Raw genomic sequence first — 21,613 nt, forward strand, 5'->3', positions numbered from 1 at the left:
TCTACATGTCACCTCACAGAACTCCGTTCAATCATTCTATGTCACCTTTAAATGTAACATTAAATGTAGAAATGAATTTGAGACAGGTTCTTTTTAATTTCAACTTTTATTTACATGTAAAGAATAAAACAAACAAGCTAAACCAAATTTTTCTCAACTGGAAACTGTGTTTAAACAAAACAAACACCTACATTTTTATTATTCTAATAGTACAATGTCTTATAGGTTTTTAAATGGCAAACCAAACACCCTAAGTGCATAGGAGCATACAGTTTGATATAGATAGATGTAAAGTTTTAAATGAAATGTGCAAATATGATCCAATCATTCCCAAACAATCTGCTTATAAAAAATGTAGCAAATCAAAGCGTAGGTATGCAAGCATCTCTGTGTATGAAACTACAGGAAGAGGACCAGACAGACAAAAATTAGGAAAATGCAAAGAAGGCACATTGTGTGCTGAGCTTCAGCAAGTGAATTGACAACAAAGAAGTAAATGCCAAACATTGGCTCCTGAACACGTAATGTAACTCACACTTCTGAGTGAAGGAATGTTACAGCAATCAACAAAGTAATGCTGTAGAAACAAAAACATATATGTAGTATTCCTAGAGTCGTTGTTTTTATAGGGACCCTGGCTATATCTCCACATTCTAGGGATCTCTAAAGTATTTAGGGAAGTGTTGTATCAAACGCCATTACATATGTTCAAAGCATGATGTTCTCAAATGAGAAGCAGCCTGTATATACAGTTATGTAAAATGACAGTTTATATTACACATGTGAACACAGTGGGTACATCCACCTATAAAAAAGGGTCTTCTCTGGAGTCATTCATATATTTTTCCCTACCAAAATAAGCCCATAGATAATCATCAAACATATTTTTTGTATGTAACTACTGTGTCCATTCAAATATTTGTAACTCAGTAAACAAGTAATTTCTTCAATGCTTCGACACTGCAAAAGGAAACTCTTTAAAATGACCAAATGATTTACATAACATCGAGCACAGATTATGACTGATCTCGCCAGACTGATTAATTTAAGATGTATGATGGTCACAAGCCTCAGCAGGTACTGATGTAGCCTCAGAGGCAGAGCAGCTATTAACAAATGACGATAGAATGAAATAATTCAGTTTAGAAGATGGTTTAAAGAGATTTTAAGTGATACACATTTCAGGTTACATCTATCCTTGAGCCCGAGCAGTGGGACTCATTGGTCAGAGGAAGAGTATTTGTTTGAAAGGAAGAAAGGGCCATGAGAAGGTGATGTTACAAGTTTCTTTGGCTTCAGAAGAGACCAGCTAGGTTCAACCCTCCTGTCCAAAGTCCTCGGTGAACTTTTTCAGCTTTTCCAGATCCTGTTCGTTAACGGTGGGCTTTGTGTTGGCAAGGGACCTCAGCATGTCCGACTGCGTGTATGAGCAGGGCAAAATGACAGATTAGTGCTTTTACTATAGTACTATAATAACATAACAAACACTGATATAATGTTATTAGTAATTTTATCAGTGGTGGCTCATGACCGCTCATCCAAGGGGCGCAAAATAAGTGTTTGGAGTGTCGTGAGTTGCTTGGGTTTTCAAAATATGTGTTTGTTGCGTCATGTGAACCATGTGCATCACGTGTTTTGTCAAAATAAGTGCCTGCTGCACACGCATCAAAAAAGTTTATGATAAAAGAGACGCTCTCGTTCACAAAATACACGCAAGACACTCACTTAACAGTAAACTCTGATTACGCATGAGATTATGCGAGTATCTGACAAACGCATGCGTCTCTTTTATCATAAACCCTTTAGACGCGTCTGCAACAGGCACTTATTTTGACAAGACACGTGATGCACATAGGTTCACTCGATGCGCAGAACACATATTTTGAAATAAGGAACCACACACATGACGGGTTACATACATGTTGTGACGAACTTTGCATCGAGCGCCCACAAATAAAGAAGTCACCGGCCGCCACTGAATTTTATGTCAAAGTTCTTACATAACAGTAATTACATAACATTTTAACTAACCATGCTGATAATGCTTTTTTTGGACATTTATGTGACCTCAAATCACATAAATTTTGTGATTTTTTGAGACGCTCACAGTCTATTCGCAAGACACTAAGTAAACACTGAACTCTGATTACACGAGATTAAGCGAGTATCTGGCAAACGCGAGCGTCACTTTTATCATAAACCCTTTAGACGCATGTGCAGCAGGCACTTATTTTGACAATACTCAAGATGCCACACACATATGAAAGGCTAAATACATGTTGTGGCGACCTCGCATCATGCACCCATGAAATAGAAGTGACTGGCCGCCACTGTTTGTCAAATAATTTAAATGCACACGTCATTTGAATGTTATTTTTTGTTAATGCATGCAAGTTGTTCTATCTGCCAAGCAAAATATCTATCACCAAATCATTACAGGTGGAGAAAGTCATACTGTTATATTTTAAAAATCAGATATATTCTGACACATAATAATTTTTTTATAAATGACAAAAAGCATGTACTTAAATGCTCATTGTGTAGAAATATGGTTTACAAGAGAACTGAAAACATATTCACCATAGAAACAATTGGCTCCAAAAGCTTCTCTCCTGGAACCTCCATCCATGTCATCTCTATGGCCTGTGGGTCGCCCGGAGAACAAGGGGTAAGGAGATCATCAATTATAACGTTTGGGTCATGCCTTGACGGTCCTCGTACCTGATGGAAAAATAAAATAGCAGTGATAATTCATTCTGGTGTGTTGTATTTGCTTTATCCACGCATCAAGATAACACAAGGTCTTACCCGTTTAAAGTGAGTGGCGGACTGGACCTTCCTGACAGGCTGCATGAGAGCATCTCTGACTATAACGCTGATGTCAGCACCAGAGTAACCATCTGTCTTTTTGCCCAATGTCATGAAGTCTGATTCTGTAAGACTGTTAGGTGTGGTGCCCAGGTTCAGCTTAAACATAAATCCACGAGCGTGGTCTTCTGGCAGGGGGATGTAGATACGTTTTTCAAACCTAAACACCACAGATATGGATGTGTTACTTAAATGTTTGTAACTTGTACATCTTCCCGGAAACATCCCCAAATGATTCATAATAATTCATGATGTTTTTAGCTTACACGTAAGACACAGAAGTTGAAAAACCTGTTCTTTCTATCTGATTCATGTGTTATTTAACCTAATGCCCAACAGTGCGCACGGTTTGTTGCAAAACACATTGAGCTGTCAATAGAGCGAGCATTTAAGGCATTATATGCAATGGCAATTTAGTCATTAGTCCACAAACTAAGAGACATCTGTGATAGAAACAAATTATTACCTTCTTCTGATAGCAGAGTCCAACGTCCAGGGGATGTTAGTTGCGCCCAACACCAGGATCCCTTCATTGTCATTACCAACACCTAAAAAAGACAATGAGACAATATTAATGGCTCATACAATAAAATTGATTTGAATTAGAACATCATCTTAAAGGACACATTTCACAATGCTTTTAAAAAAAGCCAAATAAATCTTTGGTGTCCCCAGAGTACGTATGAGAAGTTTTAGAACAAAATCTCATATGCATAATTTATTATCGCATGTTAAAATTGCCACTTTGTAGGTGTGAGCAAAACTGTGCCGTTTTTGGGTGTGTACTTTTAAATGCTAATGAGTTGATGTCGCACTAAATGGCAGTGTTGTGGTTGGATAGTGCAGATTAAGGGGCGGTATTATCCCCTTCTGACATCACACGGGGAGCCAAATTTTAATGACCTGTTTTTTCACATGCTTGCAGAGAATGGTTTACCAATATTAAGTTACTGGGTTCTCTTTTTCACATTTTCTAGGTTGATGGAAGCACTGGGGACCCAATAATAGCATTTAAACATGGAAAAGTCCGATTTTTATGATATGTCCCCTTTAAACCAGGTTGCAAAATTTCATCCCAAATTTGAAAGAAAATTATATTTTGCCTCGAGAAAACCACTTTTTAATTGAATTTTAAATATTATCATTAGTAATTCTTAATAAAATATACAAAAAAATATAATCTCCCAAAAAAAACACACACTATCATAATACATACATCTCTCACAATATAAATACTATAATATAATATATATTTAGTTTCACATCACCTTGCATCTGAACTAGAAACTCTGTTTTAATTCTTCGAGCTGCTTCACTTTCATTCTCGCTCCTGGAGCCACAGAGCGAATCGATCTCATCAATGAAGATAATCGAGGGCTTGTGCTCTCGAGCCAAACTAAACAAATTCTTCACCAGCCTGAGGAGATGAATGAACCAGGTTAGAGATTGAAAATGAACTAAATTCCAAAATAAAAAATAGCTCAATAACCCACGGTTAACAATTTAACGCTTTTGAAGTAAACACATTCAAGAGAACAAAAACAAAGTAATTTCCATTTTGAGGTTAGCAATGAAACATTTATGTCTTCTTAAACTGTACCAAAGGCACAGAAACTGCAAAAACTGGTGTTTAGTACCGTAAATAGCATTTTCTTAAAAGAGTGGATCCTTCCAAACCTTCAATACTTCATGTTTTCATTTCCAGATGAACTTTAAATCATATCAATGTGTCTTTTCAGTCCAGAGTCCATATGCTGCACGTGCTTAAATGTATGATCACATGACTGTAAACATACCTACTCCCTAACACCAAGCCACTTACTTTTCACTCTCTCCAAGCCACTTAGAAACCAGGTCTGAGGATGAAATAGAGAAGAATGTGGAATTGTTGGCTTCAGTCGCTACAGCTTTGGCCAGGTAAGATTTGCCTGTGCCTGGAGGTCCGAAGAGAAGAATGCCCCTCCAGGGAGTTCTTTTACCTAAAACAGACAAAAATAGGATCATTATTTAGTAGTGATAAGACAGAGACACTCCAGAACTGAATAAACCAACAGCTCAGAATAAGCTGTGTTATATTTAAGCTCTTACTGTATTTGTTGATAGCATTTTTAAGCATTCCTGAATAAAGCTACTTGCCAGTGAAGAGATGTGGGAATTTGATTGGCAGAATGACGGCTTCTTTTAAAGCCTCTTTGGCTCCCTCTAACCCAGCAACATCATTCCATTTAATATTGGGTTTCTCCATGACAATGGCTCCTGTGAAAAAAGATCCTCTATTAGTTTATTATTACCTGTAATCTGAAAGCAACAAGGATGGGAATCAAGATATGGGGAAATTGTCATTTTGGTTCTGTTAATAATTTGTAAGCATCTAAACTCGTCTGCCGATAATGACAACAGCCTGGACTTAAGTACTCTGATGATTAGTCTGATAATAAAGGTTAAATAAATAAGTTGTATCTTCACTTTACCCATGTCTTCTGTGGTTGCACACAACAACAAACATAGTTGGACAAACAGACTTAAAGGGGCCATTTCACAAGACTTTTTTAAGATGTCAAATAAATCTTTGGTGTCCCCAAAAGACATATGTGAAGTTTTAGCTCAAAATACCATATAAATAGTTTGTTATAACATGTTAAAATTGCCACTTTGTAGGTATGTGCAAAAATGTGCCATTTTGGGTGTGTCCTAAAATGCAAATGAGCAGATGCAGTGCAAACACTGATCACAATGATGGTGGTTTGTTGAAATTGAAACTCGATTTTGCTGTGAATCATTTTCTCTTGTCTCTCCTTTCTGCACTAAATGGCAGTGCTGTGGTTGGATAGTGCAGATTAAGGGGTGGTATTATTATAATAAGAGCTCCTTATGACATCATAAGGAGAGCCAAATTTCAACAACCAATTTTTTCACATGCTTGCAGAGAATGGTTTACCAAAACTAAGTTACTATGTTGTTCTTTTTCCACATTTTCTAGGTTGATAGAAGCACTGGGGACCCAATCTTAGCACTTACACATGGAAAAAGTCAGATTTTCATGCCATGACCCCTTTAAAAATCACATTACTGACTGAAGCAATGTGCCACTGCCAAGCTGGTCAAAATGCTCATACAAAAGAGCCATGTTTAATGGTGGATGGGGGTAAACTAACCTGAGAGTTGGTTCTGAAATTTCTTTTTCTCTGGGTCTCCTTCTTCATCACTCTCATTTCTATGATTAAACAAAATAAAATGTAAACTGTATAACCGTAATTGTTAAAATCTCAAAAGCATAAAGGAAAGTTTTGTTTGCATTGTTAATAACATAGTGTAAGTGGTGAATAAACAGAGCCTTTCTAACACAACAAATAATACGACAATACTGTCAACCGATAGGCTAATATTTGTCATTGTATATTTTATAGATCACCAGAAGTTTTAAATGCATTTTGAATAATTACGATGTTGGAGGCAAACAGTTAACTCAGAAATGTTGTGGACATTTTGGGGTAGTTTCCTAAACAGGGTTTAGATTAAGCCAAGACTAGTCCTTAGTTATATTATAACATTAAGAAGAACTGGTTTCACAGACAAGGCTTAGCTAAAGCCAGGACTAGGCCTTAGGTAAATTAAGGCGTTTAAGCATCTTTTACACATATGCCTTACTGGATGTTACTGGTGTGTATCTTAAGACAAATAAATGGCACGTGTGTATTTTAAGATCTGTCAGTGCAAGGTATTTTTAATGTGTTTTTAATGTATTTTAGTTTTGGACTAGGCTTAGGCCCTGTCTGGGAGGGAAACGACCCCTTTGTGTTTATTTAATCCAGATCACCCACGCTTTATCACTGGACTGGGATTCCTTTACTGGCTTCGATGGGGCCTTTTCTTTTTTCTTCAAATACTCTTTTAATTTCTCTGCCCGGTCCAAATACTCCGCGCATTTGGCCCTGATGCTTTGTTTGGCCTTTTCACCCTGTGCTTCATCTTCATAGGAAAGAAATATAGGGTGAGTGAAGCCATATGTTAGATGCAATTCAAATGCTTGTTTTTTAACACTGTGATGACAACATTGACTACAACATTTAGATAAGATAACTTAAGTCTGCTTTCTGTTTCTAAACATTTTCATCCTGTTGGACAGGCATAAAGAGAAATCTTTTACTGCATACTTACATTTCACAACATGCAAAAAGTACTGAACGGCATGCTGGTATAGACGCAAGGCCTCTTCAAAGTTTTCGGCCTTATCCTCCTGAGCTGCCTTACTGGCGAGGTCTATAGCTTTCTGTGTGGTAGATATAGGCAAACACAACATAGTTATAAACTTAATTTATATACATTTTCATGACATAGTTACTTAGCGGAATTGTAAGGATAGGTGTATGAGAAGATATAACTTTGATACATTAACAAACATACAACAGAAAGGCTTATAAGGAAAAATCCGTCATAGAATAATATGAGTTTAACACCATACCTCTAAAACAAACAATAATGAATATGAATCGTGAATGTTTTGTGTGTGTTGTCATTTGTCTCTATAGTGAATGGTAGCAAACATGACACTAGTTTTGAAATATCTGCCTATTATTGTACTTTTGTCAATAGTGTTTTGATATTTATAAATGTAGCAATATATAACCTATTTCTGTCAAACTCTTTATATGTGGTTTCGTTGTTTGTTTTGACTATCACTGTAACTAATATATTGATCAAATTTATTTATTTGCCATCTATAGCAGAAATGTTTCCTACTGTAAATCATAATGTAATTTCCTATAGCCCACAATGCTAACAGCCACTCCTCTGATGTACAAACTATATTTCGGTCTTTTGATGATATTGTCTTTGTTAACCACAACAACTACTATATTTGATTGTAGAATTTAAAAGCAAGGCAAAGATTTATAAGACAAAAATAAGAATTCATCTTTATACTAGACAATGACCAAAACAAACACCTAGTAAGCTCATCTGATACTAATGTGCTAACGTCAACGTCTTGATTAAACTCGACAAATTTAAGATCGCATTTGAAATCTCATTTACGTCCCGTTAACAACCGACTGCACATCACCAAGGGTTGTTAGTATCTTTACATTATTAGTTGAAGAAAACATTGGAGAGCTAGTGAGGGATGGTCATGTCATCATATCTACTAAAAAAGGGACACTTTTAAATACAATAATATATAAATATTTTGCATATTTGCTGTAATGAAACACATGAACGAATGTTCATTATGTCGGTTTAGCTAATTACGAGATTATATGTTTTACAACTTACCGTCAAGTTGTTGTTGGCAGCCATAGGGGCTGAAAAAAAGAAGGCAGCACGACGTGTTGGAAAAATACGAAGACGGTATTATATTAACAAACTGTCACTAACACGTTCTTCAGAAATGAAAACTGCCAAAAACTAGTGAAATTTCTGTATCTATTTTTAGAGATCGTTGAAAAACAACGGAAAAATAACTTCCGCATTAAAATGTCGAATGTCACTTCCGCCTCAACGCTCACGTGTTACAAAAATGTCATTGCGTCACAGGCGAAAGACACACCTATTTGACGTGCCCTTTACTGCTGCAAGGCTTGAGGGACGATACTGTAACCTACGTAATGAAAGTTAAGGTCATGTGAATTGCAATACTGTAAACACGAACCAATTTTAACACTAGCAAATTTAAGTAGTTTTTGCAAGCAAACCTTATAAAAAACAATACTGGTGTGCTTCTTGAGAAAAAAAACAATAGCACTGATAAATTCAAGATATGTCATTACATGGTATTTTTAAGGTAGCTCAAACATGTTTTTTAGTCTGGGACCAGGATAAACCCAGTCCAGGAAGCCACCATAAGTACCATTAAAACACATTTCATCAAAATTAAGTTAACATAAAAGTGAATTTTAAATAATATTGGCATGTTCCTTGGTGTAGAATTATGAAAAATTCTTCATTTTCTTCATACATTCTCTAAGAAAAATTAATTAAGCAAAACACTATTGTTGAAATAACTTCAAAAAAATATACATTAATTATTAAAATGAAATAGACCTAAATATAATACAATCTTGAACATCTTGTGTACTCAAGTGTCCGGGTTCTCTTTTCAACTCCTCCCATTACAGCAAATTGGTGAAGTCAAGTCAAGGAGCGGCTTATGTCAAACAGACATAAATATTATTGAAATGTTATGGCTTTAGTTTGTTGGTCGATTTTGTCCAATTACATTATTACCTCCAGGAGCATTATAGTGACCAATGAGAATAAAATCACTAAAGCATTCAATCCGGAATATAACATTACAGAAATCAGTAGGATTAAAAAACAATGACCAACTGTTGAACATTAAGGCATGGAGACTTCTTCAGATTACAGATTAATATTGGATTACGCAATAAGCATTAATATAACAGAAATCTATTCATTTACACAGTTAGGCCAATGTGTTTAATATAGCTACTTAAAGTGTCAAATTTTCAGTAAATACTCTAAACTGTACACAATAATATTGTTACTATTCATCATCTTGAAAGATCACCTACACTGTAGACTAGAGTGTTTAGACATGAGTCACAGCCAGTGACATAAACTCTATCCACATTATCCAATTGAATTCAGGTATCATCCAAACCAAATTAACTCCCTATGGATATGGGATTTTTGGAAAGTTTGATTGCCTGTTTTAGGAAAAGTCCAGGCAACATAATATTTAGGTAGGTTTTGTAAACAGTTCACATGCATTTTTTTATTGGGTGGAAGCATTGTGTTTCCATCAAAGATTAGATGTCATCATATGCATGATGCATATGCCACACTTTTGACGGATTGACAGTGGCACACAGATGCGCTAAAAATGCATGAACATGCCAACAACTCGGTACTGGTTGCATTAGATTGTGGGTTCTACTTTGATAACGATTTCAAAGCACAGTAGGTCTAACCATGCTCTCTGTTAAACTAGTTTTTAATGGTCAAGTATAATGCACCTTTTCTTAGTAAAACATTATATGAAGGATTGTGTTTCTCAGTTTAAAGGAAGAAGACATTTGTGTTTGTGGCATGATAATGCCATGTTCCTTTATTGTAACTGAGAACTTCAAGCAGCTCCCTTTTCCACCCCATAATTCTTTATATCAGTTGGCAGTTAAAAACCTAATTTAGGGTGTTTTCACATATAGTTCATTTTAAAAGAACCAAACCCAGTTCACTTAAAGTGAACCAGAAAAGGAACTAGCCGAATATGACCTCAGTCCTTTTGGTGTTCACAATATAGTGGACTCAAAAGAGGACCCAGTTCTTTTTTTTGGTCCTCTTCAGAACTGAAGTGATCCCAGACCCTTTCTTGTTCAAATCACAACTTCATAAGAACTCAGACCCCCCTTTCTGTGCAACAGTTTATTTTGATACAATGTCGAAACGACACTCGAAGTGGACCGGGACCTCATTGATTTCACATCTCAAAAATAAATCGAACCACAAAAGAACCCAAAAGCGAACCGTACTCAGACCACCTCCAGACGTGGTCTGAGTTCGGTTCACTTTTGGATCCGTTTAGGGGGGTCTGAGATCACTTGGTATGTTCACATATACACCCTGAACTGCTTCGAGAGCGTTTGGAGGGCTCAAATAAACTAGGTGTGAAAACACCCATAAACTTTGTTACTTAAACTTTGAATTATTTAACACCAAGACATACGTGTGACCCTGGCTGTGAAATCCAGACTATACTCTCATAATCATGTTTTAAAAAAGTTTGATTTTACTTATTGATTTTACTCAGTCAATATTAAAAATATCATAGTTATATTTTTATAGAATGTTCTTTACATTTTCTAGCATGACTTTATGTACAAAACAGTAAATCACAAAACATGACTTTAGCTGGGTTTTCACAGGCAGGGTCACATATTAATCAACACCTACAAAAAAGATGTTTATCATTCCAAAGTTTACTGTCAAAGAAGCATATGCTATCAGCACAGACAACATCGCCAAGAGGTGATAGACATGTCAGGTTTAGTTGTTACATGAGGTGAAAGGTTTTAGTTTGGAAAAAAGCATCTGCCAAACACACAAATGTTTCTTTTGTTTGCCCTGAATCAAGAAATATCCTCAAAAACCTCAATACAATGTTGTACCACTAAAATCACATTAGTTTGCATTCATAGGTATAAGCAGAATGTCCCATCAATACATCCTGCATCTGATGTTTTGTACTGTGTAAGTCAGAAGATCTGAATATTTTAGATTTTACTGTAATGGGGATGTATGACATCAAGCAAAACATGTGGTACCCATAGAAAAAAGCTGACAAAATTCGCATACAGTTTATGACGTTATCCTACACTTAAGCTTCTCATCAAAAAGTTCCTGTCCAATTAAATGCTCTCTAGATGCTAAAGCATCCTGCCCCAGAACCTCCACCTGAAATTACAAGCACCTGAATAGAGACACTTGTTTAATACACTAAAAAATGGTGATAAATAGCACTAAAAATAGTTCACTGGCTCGTAATCATAGGGGAACCATTTTTTGTGCTAAACATCACCTAGAATCTGTGTAGAACCATATTGTGCTATGTGGAACCATAAGTGGTGCTCTAGTCATGCTTTAGAACGCAATGCCAGTTCTTAAACGGCTGTCCAATCACAGTGGAGGAGGAGCAAAAAGAGAAAAAAGCACTTAATAAAACATTACACATTTGCGAGCATTTATCTTAACCCTCATGTTGTTTGGACATTTCACACAAAATACTTTATATATTAAATAAGAGATTAGTAAAAAATATACTATTAATAATAACCTCTTTCTTATCAAGATAGTCTTGGAGCTCTTCCACTCTGTCAAGATACTGCTTACATTTGTCTCTGATCTTCTGATTGCCTTCTTTACCCTGTGGCTCACCTAAATGGATTTAAACAAATGGTAAAAATGACAAGCAGACAGTGGACAGACAATTGTAAATTACTATAACCTTTCATCCCCATACTTATGCCATAAAATCCACTTACGTTTTACTACATGTAGAAAATACTTCACAGCATGTTTGTAAGACTCAATAGCCTCTTCATAATTTCCAGCTTGGTCCTCCTGTGACGCTTTGCTAGCTACAGCTATAGCTTTCTGTAAAATAAAGCAGTTGCATTTGGGCTTATAATTGTAGACTCAGTTAGATATATTAAAAAGTTAATTATCTAGCAATAGTCTGGGAGAATGTGTGAACTTGTACATAATGATTTAGATTATCACGAGTCTGGGAAGAATTCAGAATATGAGTCTAAAACAGATTTATATTATCAAAAGTCTGGGAAGAATTCAGATTATGACTATTAAACAGATTTAGATTATCACGAGTCTGGGAAGAATTCAGAATATGAGTCTAAAACAAATTAAGATTATCACAAGTCTGGGAAGAATTAAGATTATGACTATAAAACAGATTTAGATTATCACGAGTCTGGGAAGAATTCAGAATATGAGTCTAAAACAGATTTAGATTATCACGAGTCTGGAAAATAATTCTGAATATGAGTCTAAAACAGATTTAGATTATCAAGAGTCTGGGAAGAATTCAGATTATGACTATAAAACAGATTTAGATTATCACGAGTCTGGGAAGAATTCAGAATATGAGTCTAAAACAGATTTAGATTATCAAGAGTCTGGGAAGAATTCAGATTATGACTATAAAACAGATTTAGATAATCAAGAGTCTGGGAAGAATTCAGAATATGAGTCTAAAACAGATTTAGATTATCAAGAGTCTGGGAAGAATTCAGATTATGAGTCTAAAACAGATTTAGATTATCACGAGTCTGGGAAGAATTCAGATTATGACTATAAAACAGATTTAGATTATCAAGAGTCTGGGAAGAATTCAGATTATGACTATAAAACAGATTTAGATTATCAAGAGTCTGGGAAGAATTCAGAAAATGAGTCCAAAACAGATTTAGATTATCAAGAGTCGAAGAATTCAGAATATGAGTCTAAAACAGATTTAGATTATCACGAGTCGAAGAATTCAGAATATGAGTCTAAAACAGATTTAGATCATCACGAGTCTGGAAAATTTTTCTGAATATGAGTCTAAAAAAGATTTAGATTACCAAGAGTCTGTGAAGAAGTCAGATTATGAGTATAAAACAGATTTAGATTATCACACGTCTGGGAAGAATTCAGATTATGACTATAAAACAGATTTAGATTATCAAGAGTCTGGGAAGAATTCAGATTATGAGTCTAAAACAGATTTATATTATCAAAAGTCTGGGAAGAATTCAGATTATGACTATTAAACAGATTTAGATTATCACGAGTCTGGGAAGAATTCAGAATATGAGTCTAAAACAAATTAAGATTATCACAAGTCTGGGAAGAATTAAGATTATGACTATAAAACAGATTTAGATTATCACGAGTCTGGGAAGAATTCAGAATATGAGTCTAAAACAGATTTAGATTATCACGAGTCTGGAAAATAATTCTGAATATGAGTCTAAAACAGATTTAGATTATCAAGAGTCTGGGAAGAATTCAGATTATGACTATAAAACAGATTTAGATTATCACGAGTCTGGGAAGAATTCAGAATATGAGTCTAAAACAGATTTAGATTATCAAGAGTCTGGGAAGAATTCAGATTATGACTATAAAACAGATTTAGATAATCAAGAGTCTGGGAAGAATTCAGAATATGAGTCTAAAACAGATTTAGATTATCAAGAGTCTGGGAAGAATTCAGATTATGAGTCTAAAACAGATTTAGATTATCACGAGTCTGGGAAGAATTCAGATTATGACTATAAAACAGATTTAGATTATCAAGAGTCTGGGAAGAATTTAGAAAATGAGTCCAAAACAGATTTAGATTATCAAGAGTCGAAGAATTCAGAATATGAGTCTAAAACAGATTTAGATTATCACGAGTCGAAGAATTCAGAATATGAGTCTAAAACAGATTTAGATCATCACGAGTCTGGAAAATTTTTCTGAATATGAGTCTAAAAAAGATTTAGATTACCAAGAGTCTGTGAAGAAGTCAGATTATGAGTATAAAACAGATTTAGATTATCACACGTCTGGGAAGAATTCAGATTATGACTATAAAACAGATTTAGATTATCAAGAGTCTGGGAAGAATTCAGATTATGACTATTAAACAGATTTAGATTATCACGAGTCTGGGAAGAATTCAGAATATGACTATAAAACAGATTTAGATTATCAAGAGTCTGGGAAGAATTCAGATTATGACTATAAAACAGATTTAGATTATCAAGAGTCTGGGAAGAATTCAGATTATGACTATTAAACAGATTTAGATTTTCACGAGTCTGGGAAGAATTCAGATTATGACTATTAAACAGATTAAGATTATCACGAGTCTGGGAAGAATTCAGATTATGACTATAAAACAGATTTAGATTATCAAGAGTCTGGGAAGAATTCAGATTATGACTATTAAACAGCTTTAGATCATCACGAGTCTGGGAAGAATTCAGAATATGACTATAAAACAGATTTAGATTATCAAGAGTCTGGGAAGAATTCAGATTATGACTATTAAACAGATTTAGATTATCACGAGTCTGGGAAGAATTCAGAATATGAGTCTTAAACAGATTTAGATTTTCACGAGTCTGGGAAGAATTCAGAATATGACTATAAAACAGATTTAGATTATCACGGGTCTGGGAAGAATTCAGATTATGACTATAAAACAAATTTAGATTATCAAGAGTCTGGGAAGAATTCAGATTATGACTATAAACAGATTTAGATTATCACACTGGAAAATAATTCTGAATATGAGTCTAAAACAGATTTAGATTATCAAGAGTCTGGGAAGAATTCAGATTATGACTATAAAACAGATTTAGATTATCAAGAGTCTGGGAAGAATTCAGATTATGACTATTAAACAGATTTAGATTATCACGAGTCTGGGAAGAATTCAGAATATGAGTCTTAAACAGATTTAGATTTTCACGAGTCTGGGAAGAATTCAGAATATGACTATAAAACAGATTTAGATTATCACGGGTCTGGGAAGAATTCAGATTATGACTATAAAACAAATTTAGATTATCAAGAGTCTGGGAAGAATTCAGATTATGACTATAAACAGATTTAGATTATCACACTGGAAAATAATTCTGAATATGAGTCTAAAACAGATTTAGATTATCAAGAGTCTGGGAAGAATTCAGATTATGACTATAAAACAGATTTAGATTACCACACGTCTGGGAAGAATTCAGAATATGAGTCTAAAACAGATTTAGATTATCAAGAGTATGGGAAGAATTCAGATTATGACTATAAAACAGATTTAGATTACCACACGTCTGGGAAGAATTCAGAATATGAGTCTAAAACAGATTTAGATTATCAAGAGTCTGGGAAGAATTCAGATTATGACTATAAAACAGATTTAGATTATCACGAGTCTGGGAAGAATTCAGAATATGAGTCTAAAACAGATTTAGATTATCACGAGTCTGGGAAGAATTCAGATTATGACTATAAAACAGATTTAGATTATCACGAGTCTGGGAAGAATTCAGATTATGACTATAAAACAGATTTAGATTATCACGAGTCTGGGAAGAATTCAGAATATGAGTCTAAAACAGATTTAGATTATCACGAGTCTGGGAAGAATTCAGATTATGACTATAAAACAGATTTAGATTATCAAGAGTCTGGGAAGAATTCAGAAAATGAGTCCAAAACAGATTTAGATTATCAAGAGTCTGGGAAGAATTCAGATTATGAGTCTAAAACAGATTTAGATTATCACGAGTCGAAGAATTCAGAATATGAGTCTAAAACAGATTTAGATCATCACGAGTCTGGAAAATTTTTCTGAATATGAGTCTAAAAAAGATTTAGATTACCAAGAGTCTGGGAAGAATTCAGATTATGACTATAAAACAGATTTAGATTATCAAGAGTCTGGGAAGAATTCAGATTATGACTATAAAACAGATTTAGATTATCACGGGTCTGGGAAGAATTCAGATTATGACTATAAAACAAATTTAGATTATCAAGAGTCTGGGAAGAATTCAGATTATGACTATAAACAGATTTAGATTATCACACTGGAAAATAATTCTGAATATGAGTCTAAAACAGATTTAGATTATCAAGAGTCTGGGAAGAATTCAGATTATGACTATAAAACAGATTTAGATTATCAAGAGTCTGGGAAGAATTCAGATTATGACTATTAAACAGATTTAGATTATCACGAGTCTGGGAAGAATTCAGAATATGAGTCTAAAACAGATTTAGATTATCACGAGTCTGGGAAGAATTCAGATTATGACTATAAAATAAATTTAGATTATCAAGAGTCTGGGAAGAATTCAGATTATGACTATAAACAGATTTAGATTATCACACTGGAAAATAATTCTGAATATGACTCTAAAACAGATTTAGATTATCAAGAGTCTGGGAAGAATTCAGATTATGACTATAAAACAGATTTAGATTATCACGAGTCTGGGAAGAATTCAGATTATGACTATTAAACAGATTTAGATTATCACGAGTCTGGAAAGAATTCAGAATATGAGTCTAAAACAGATTTAGATTATCAAGAGTCTGGGAAGAATTCAGATTATGACTATTAAACAGATTTAGATTATCACGAGTCTGGGAAGAATTCAGAATATGAGTCTAAAACAGATTTAGATTATCACGAGTCTGGGAAGAATTCAGATTATGACTATAAAATAAATTTAGATTATCAAGAGTCTGGGAAGAATTCAGATTATGACTATAAACAGATTTAGATTATCACACTGGAAAATAATTCTGAATATGACTCTAAAACAGATTTAGATTATCAAGAGTCTGGGAAGAATTCAGATTATGACTATAAAACAGATTTAGATTATCAAGAGTCTGGGAAGAATTCAGATTATGACTATTAAACAGATTTAGATTATCACGAGTCTGGGAAGAATTCAGAATATGAGTCTAAAACAGATTTAGATTTTCACGAGTCTGGGAAGAATTCAGATTATGACTATAAAATAAATTTAGATTATCAAGAGTCTGGGAAGAATTCAGATTATGACTATAAACAGATTTAGATTATCACACTGGAAAATAATTCTGAATATGAGTCTAAAACAGATTTAGATTATCAAGAGTCTGGGAAGAATTCAGATTATGACTATAAAACAGATTTAGATTATCACACTGGAAAATAATTCTGAATATGAGTCTAAAACAGATTTAGATTATCAAGAGTCTGGGAAGAATTCAGATTATGACTATAAAACAGATTTAGATTATCAAGAGTCTGGGAAGAATTCAGATTATGACTATAAAACAGATTTAGATTATCACGGGTCTGGGAAGAATTCAGATTATGACTATAAAACAAATTTAGATTATCAAGAGTCTGGGAAGAATTCAGATTATGACTATAAACAGATTTAGATTATCACACTGGAAAATAATTCTGAATATGAGTCTAAAACAGATTTAGATTATCAAGAGTCTGGGAAGAATTCAGATTATGACTATAAAACAGATTTAGATTATCAAGAGTCTGGGAAGAATTCAGATTATGACTATTAAACAGATTTAGATTATCACGAGTCTGGGAAGAATTCAGAATATGAGTCTAAAACAGATTTAGATTATCACGAGTCTGGGAAGAATTCAGATTATGACTATAAAATAAATTTAGATTATCAAGAGTCTGGGAAGAATTCAGATTATGACTATAAACAGATTTAGATTATCACACTGGAAAATAATTCTGAATATGACTCTAAAACAGATTTAGATTATCAAGAGTCTGGGAAGAATTCAGATTATGACTATAAAACAGATTTAGATTATCACGAGTCTGGGAAGAATTCAGATTATGACTATTAAACAGATTTAGATTATCACGAGTCTGGGAAGAATTCAGAATATGAGTCTAAAACAGATTTAGATTATCAAGAGTCTGGGAAGAATTCAGATTATGACTATTAAACAGATTTAGATTATCACGAGTCTGGGAAGAATTCAGAATATGAGTCTAAAACAGATTTAGATTATCACGAGTCTGGGAAGAATTCAGATTATGACTATAAAATAAATTTAGATTATCAAGAGTCTGGGAAGAATTCAGATTATGACTATAAACAGATTTAGATTATCACACTGGAAAATAATTCTGAATATGACTCTAAAACAGATTTAGATTATCAAGAGTCTGGGAAGAATTCAGATTATGACTATAAAACAGATTTAGATTATCAAGAGTCTGGGAAGAATTCAGATTATGACTATTAAACAGATTTAGATTATCACGAGTCTGGGAAGAATTCAGAATATGAGTCTAAAACAGATTTAGATTTTCACGAGTCTGGGAAGAATTCAGATTATGACTATAAAATAAATTTAGATTATCAAGAGTCTGGGAAGAATTCAGATTATGACTATAAACAGATTTAGATTATCACACTGGAAAATAATTCTGAATATGAGTCTAAAACAGATTTAGATTATCAAGAGTCTGGGAAGAATTCAGATTATGACTATAAAACAGATTAAGATTACCACACGTCTGGGAAGAATTCAGAATATGAGTCTAAAACAGATTTAGATTATCAAGAGTCTGGGAAGAATTCAGATTATGACTATAAAACAGATTTAGATTATCACGAGTCTGGGAAGAATTCAGAATATGAGTCTAAAACAGATTTAGATTATCACGAGTCTGGGAAGAATTCAGATTATGACTATAAAACAGATTTAGATTATCACGAGTCTGGGAAGAATTCAGAATATGAGTCTAAAACAGATTTAGATTATCACGAGTCTGGGAAGAATTCAGATTATGACTATAAAATAAATTTAGATTATCAAGAGTCTGGGAAGAATTCAGATTATGACTATAAACAGATTTAGATTATCACACTGGAAAATAATTCTGAATATGAGTCTAAAACAGATTTAGATTATCAAGAGTCTGGGAAGAATTCAGATTATGACTATAAAACAGATTAAGATTATCACGAGTCTGGGAAGAATTCAGATTATGACTATAAACAGATTTAGATTTTCACACTGGAAAATAATTCTGAATATGAGTCTAAAACAGATTTAGATTATCAAGAGTCTGGGAAGAATTCAGATTATGACTATAAAACAGATTAAGATTACCACACGTCTGGGAAGAATTCAGAATATGAGTCTAAAACAGATTTAGATTATCAATAGTCTGGGAAGAATTCAGATTATGACTATAAACAGATTTAGATTATCACACTGGAAAATAATTCTGAATATGAGTCTAAAACAGATTTAGATTATCACGAGTCTGGGAAGAATTCAGATTATGACTATAAACAGATTTAGATTATCACACTGGAAAATAATTCTGAATATGAGTCTAAAACAGATTTAGATTATCAAGAGTCTGGGAAGAATTCAGATTATGACTATAAAACAGATTAAGATTACCACACGTCTGGGAAGAATTCAGAATATGAGTCTAAAACAGATTTAGATTATCAATAGTCTGGGAAGAATTCAGATTATGACTATAAAACAGATTTAGATTATCACGAGTCTGGGAAGAATTCAGATTATGACTATAAACAGATTTAGATTATCACACTGGAAAATAATTCTGAATATGAGTCTAAAACAGATTTAGATTATCAAGAGTCTGGGAAGAATTCAGATTATGACTATAAAACAGATTAAGATTACCACACGTCTGGGAAGAATTCAGAATATGAGTCTAAAACAGATTTAGATTATCAAGAGTCTGGGAAGAATTCAGATTATGACTATAAAACAGATTTAGATTATCACGAGTCTGGGAAGAATTCAGAATATGAGTCTAAAACAGATTTAGATTATCACGAGTCTGGGAAGAATTCAGATTATGACTATAAAACAGATTTAGATTATCACGAGTCTGGGAAGAATTCAGAATATGAGTCTAAAACAGATTTAGATTATCACGAGTCTGGAAAGATTTCAGAATATGAGTCTTAAACAGAGGCTGGGGGGAATTCTGATTATAATAAGTCTTACATAGATTTAGAGTCTAATATAGATTCATATTTGCATGAGTCTAATCAAAATCTACAAAACAATTTTATATATTTAAAAACATTCGTCCCACTGAAACCATTATTATGTACTCTTGGGAATAATATGGCTGTCTCAAAACACAGATAGCTGTCTACTTTTAAAATATTCACATATCATAGGAAATATAACGTTACTTGTAACTTAGTTAAGCAGATGCTGCCAAGAAGCCCACATGGTTTAGAGAAAATCAAACGTGTCTTACTTTCTGAATTGTTTTTACTTTAAATTTGTTAAAACACAACTCTGCTGACGAATATTGAATCCGGTGATTTTGCGCTGCGCAGTGAATGAATGTGAAACAGACTTTTACAAAAACCCGAACACAGTTCTGTAACTGTAATTCAACCATAGACACTATGACATTACTCAGTTCTTGTGTTTACCTGTAAATTCGTAGGCTCCATATAGCGCTGAATTGGTGTGTTTGAAGTTAATCACTTTTCATTGAGTTTCGTTTACTCTTGACGTTGTCTGTTTTGAGTAACGCCCTCTTGGACTCGTGGATAAGCTTGCTTGACAGTAGGTGTGTGACGTCATGCAGCGTAGCGCAGACCATAATGGAATGACATCAAAGTACCGCGAGAGCACAGCTTTTTCATTTTGTATCGCGGTACTTTGATGTCATATGTTGATAAGTCTGCGCAGCGCCTTAAAAATTCGCGCCCATCTAATGATTATGTTAAGAAACAGCGCCACTTTGTTTTCAGACAGTCTGGGAAAATATTACAATGAATAGTCCAACTACTTTATTTAGATGCTATACTGAATTGTGCTGATGTACACTCCCAATTTATAGATCAATTGATGGTTGTTTACATCTTGCAAATAATAAAAATAATTCTTCTTATTTTGATACAAATGTTTTACTTGTTACAATTCCTACATCAAAAGTAATTGTCATTACTGTAAAATACTATAACGCATCATAAAATAAAGCATCTTAAAGATTAATTCATAAATGTATGAATGTTCTTATTTGCCAGAATTACGTTTTACAAAATAGGCCTATGCCAGTTCTGCTTTATATCTCTATCCACCAAAGTGACCTTAAAAACAAACTCGTAATCTCTGCTTATTTCCAAACTGGTTCAACAGAACATGACATGGCTATGTTACATTTTATCTGGCATTGTATAAGTTGTAGTTTCAGTGTTGCACAAGTGAGGTCATCAGGAATTTGTAGAGCCAAAGAATCTGGGATTGCCAGTCATGTCAATGGGCGTGTGAGCAGATCCTCCTAAAGTCCACAATGAGTCCTTTTGTTATGGTGCCTAATATGCTGGTTCTGTTTTGCTGCATAGCTGTTGTCAAAATCAACTTATTGTGTATATTTTAACAAAAGAAGCCAAGCCACATGCTAATGGAACCCAAAATATAGATAATAGACAAAACGGAAACAATCAGCCCTCTTGTGGTAAACATAAGACACTACAGAAAGGTGGCATTACAGTCTCTTGAAAAAATGTAACACAAATGATTTAAAAGAGGTCAGTTCAATTTTAATTTTCACTTTATGGTGTCAGACTATATTTATATATACATATACATATATACATATAAAGTGAGCCAAATCCTTTTGTACACACAAACACAAAATTATTTTGGCAGTCAACACAATAACATTGTGCTT

At 33.8% G+C, this 21,613-nt stretch overlaps 1 protein-coding gene across 2 annotated transcripts; it reads right to left on the reverse strand.

Moving 5' to 3' along the window:
- Positions 1-87: 87 nt before the first annotated feature.
- On the reverse strand, positions 88-20,477 carry vps4b (vacuolar protein sorting 4 homolog B). Of its 2 annotated transcripts, XM_065268349.1 has the most exons (13): positions 20,367-20,477; positions 11,868-11,979; positions 11,660-11,760; positions 7,027-7,138; positions 6,690-6,837; positions 6,024-6,082; positions 5,005-5,124; positions 4,691-4,847; positions 4,137-4,285; positions 3,335-3,416; positions 2,809-3,028; positions 2,581-2,721; positions 88-1,417 (listed from the first exon to the last, which is right to left on the reverse strand). In XM_065268349.1, exons 1-13 carry the CDS (start codon positions 20,385-20,387, stop codon positions 1,316-1,318), a joined length of 1,524 nt encoding a protein of 507 aa, XP_065124421.1. In that variant the 5' UTR covers positions 20,388-20,477; the 3' UTR covers positions 88-1,315. The 2 variants fall into 2 exon arrangements, with proteins under 2 accessions (XP_065124421.1, XP_065124428.1); XM_065268356.1 differs by lacking the exons at positions 11,660-11,760; positions 11,868-11,979; positions 20,367-20,477 and adding an exon at positions 8,140-8,382.
- Positions 20,478-21,613: the final 1,136 nt, after the last annotated feature.

This window comes from Paramisgurnus dabryanus, chromosome 6, assembly GCF_030506205.2.
Source record: "Paramisgurnus dabryanus chromosome 6, PD_genome_1.1, whole genome shotgun sequence".
Lineage (NCBI taxonomy): Eukaryota > Metazoa > Chordata > Actinopteri > Cypriniformes > Cobitidae > Paramisgurnus > Paramisgurnus dabryanus.

Excerpts from the sequence above, each read along its gene's own strand:
- vps4b (XM_065268349.1), bottom strand. The coding sequence starts at position 20,387 with ATGGAGCCTACGAATTTACAG. Across the intron at positions 6,083-6,689 it reads TCCCAGTCCAGTGATAAAGC|AAATGAGAGTGATGAAGAAG; the intron begins GTGGGTGATCTG and ends GTTTAATCATAG. Across the intron at positions 5,125-6,023 it reads ATTTCAGAACCAACTCTCAG|GAGCCATTGTCATGGAGAAA; the intron begins GTTAGTTTACCC and ends CTTTTTTCACAG.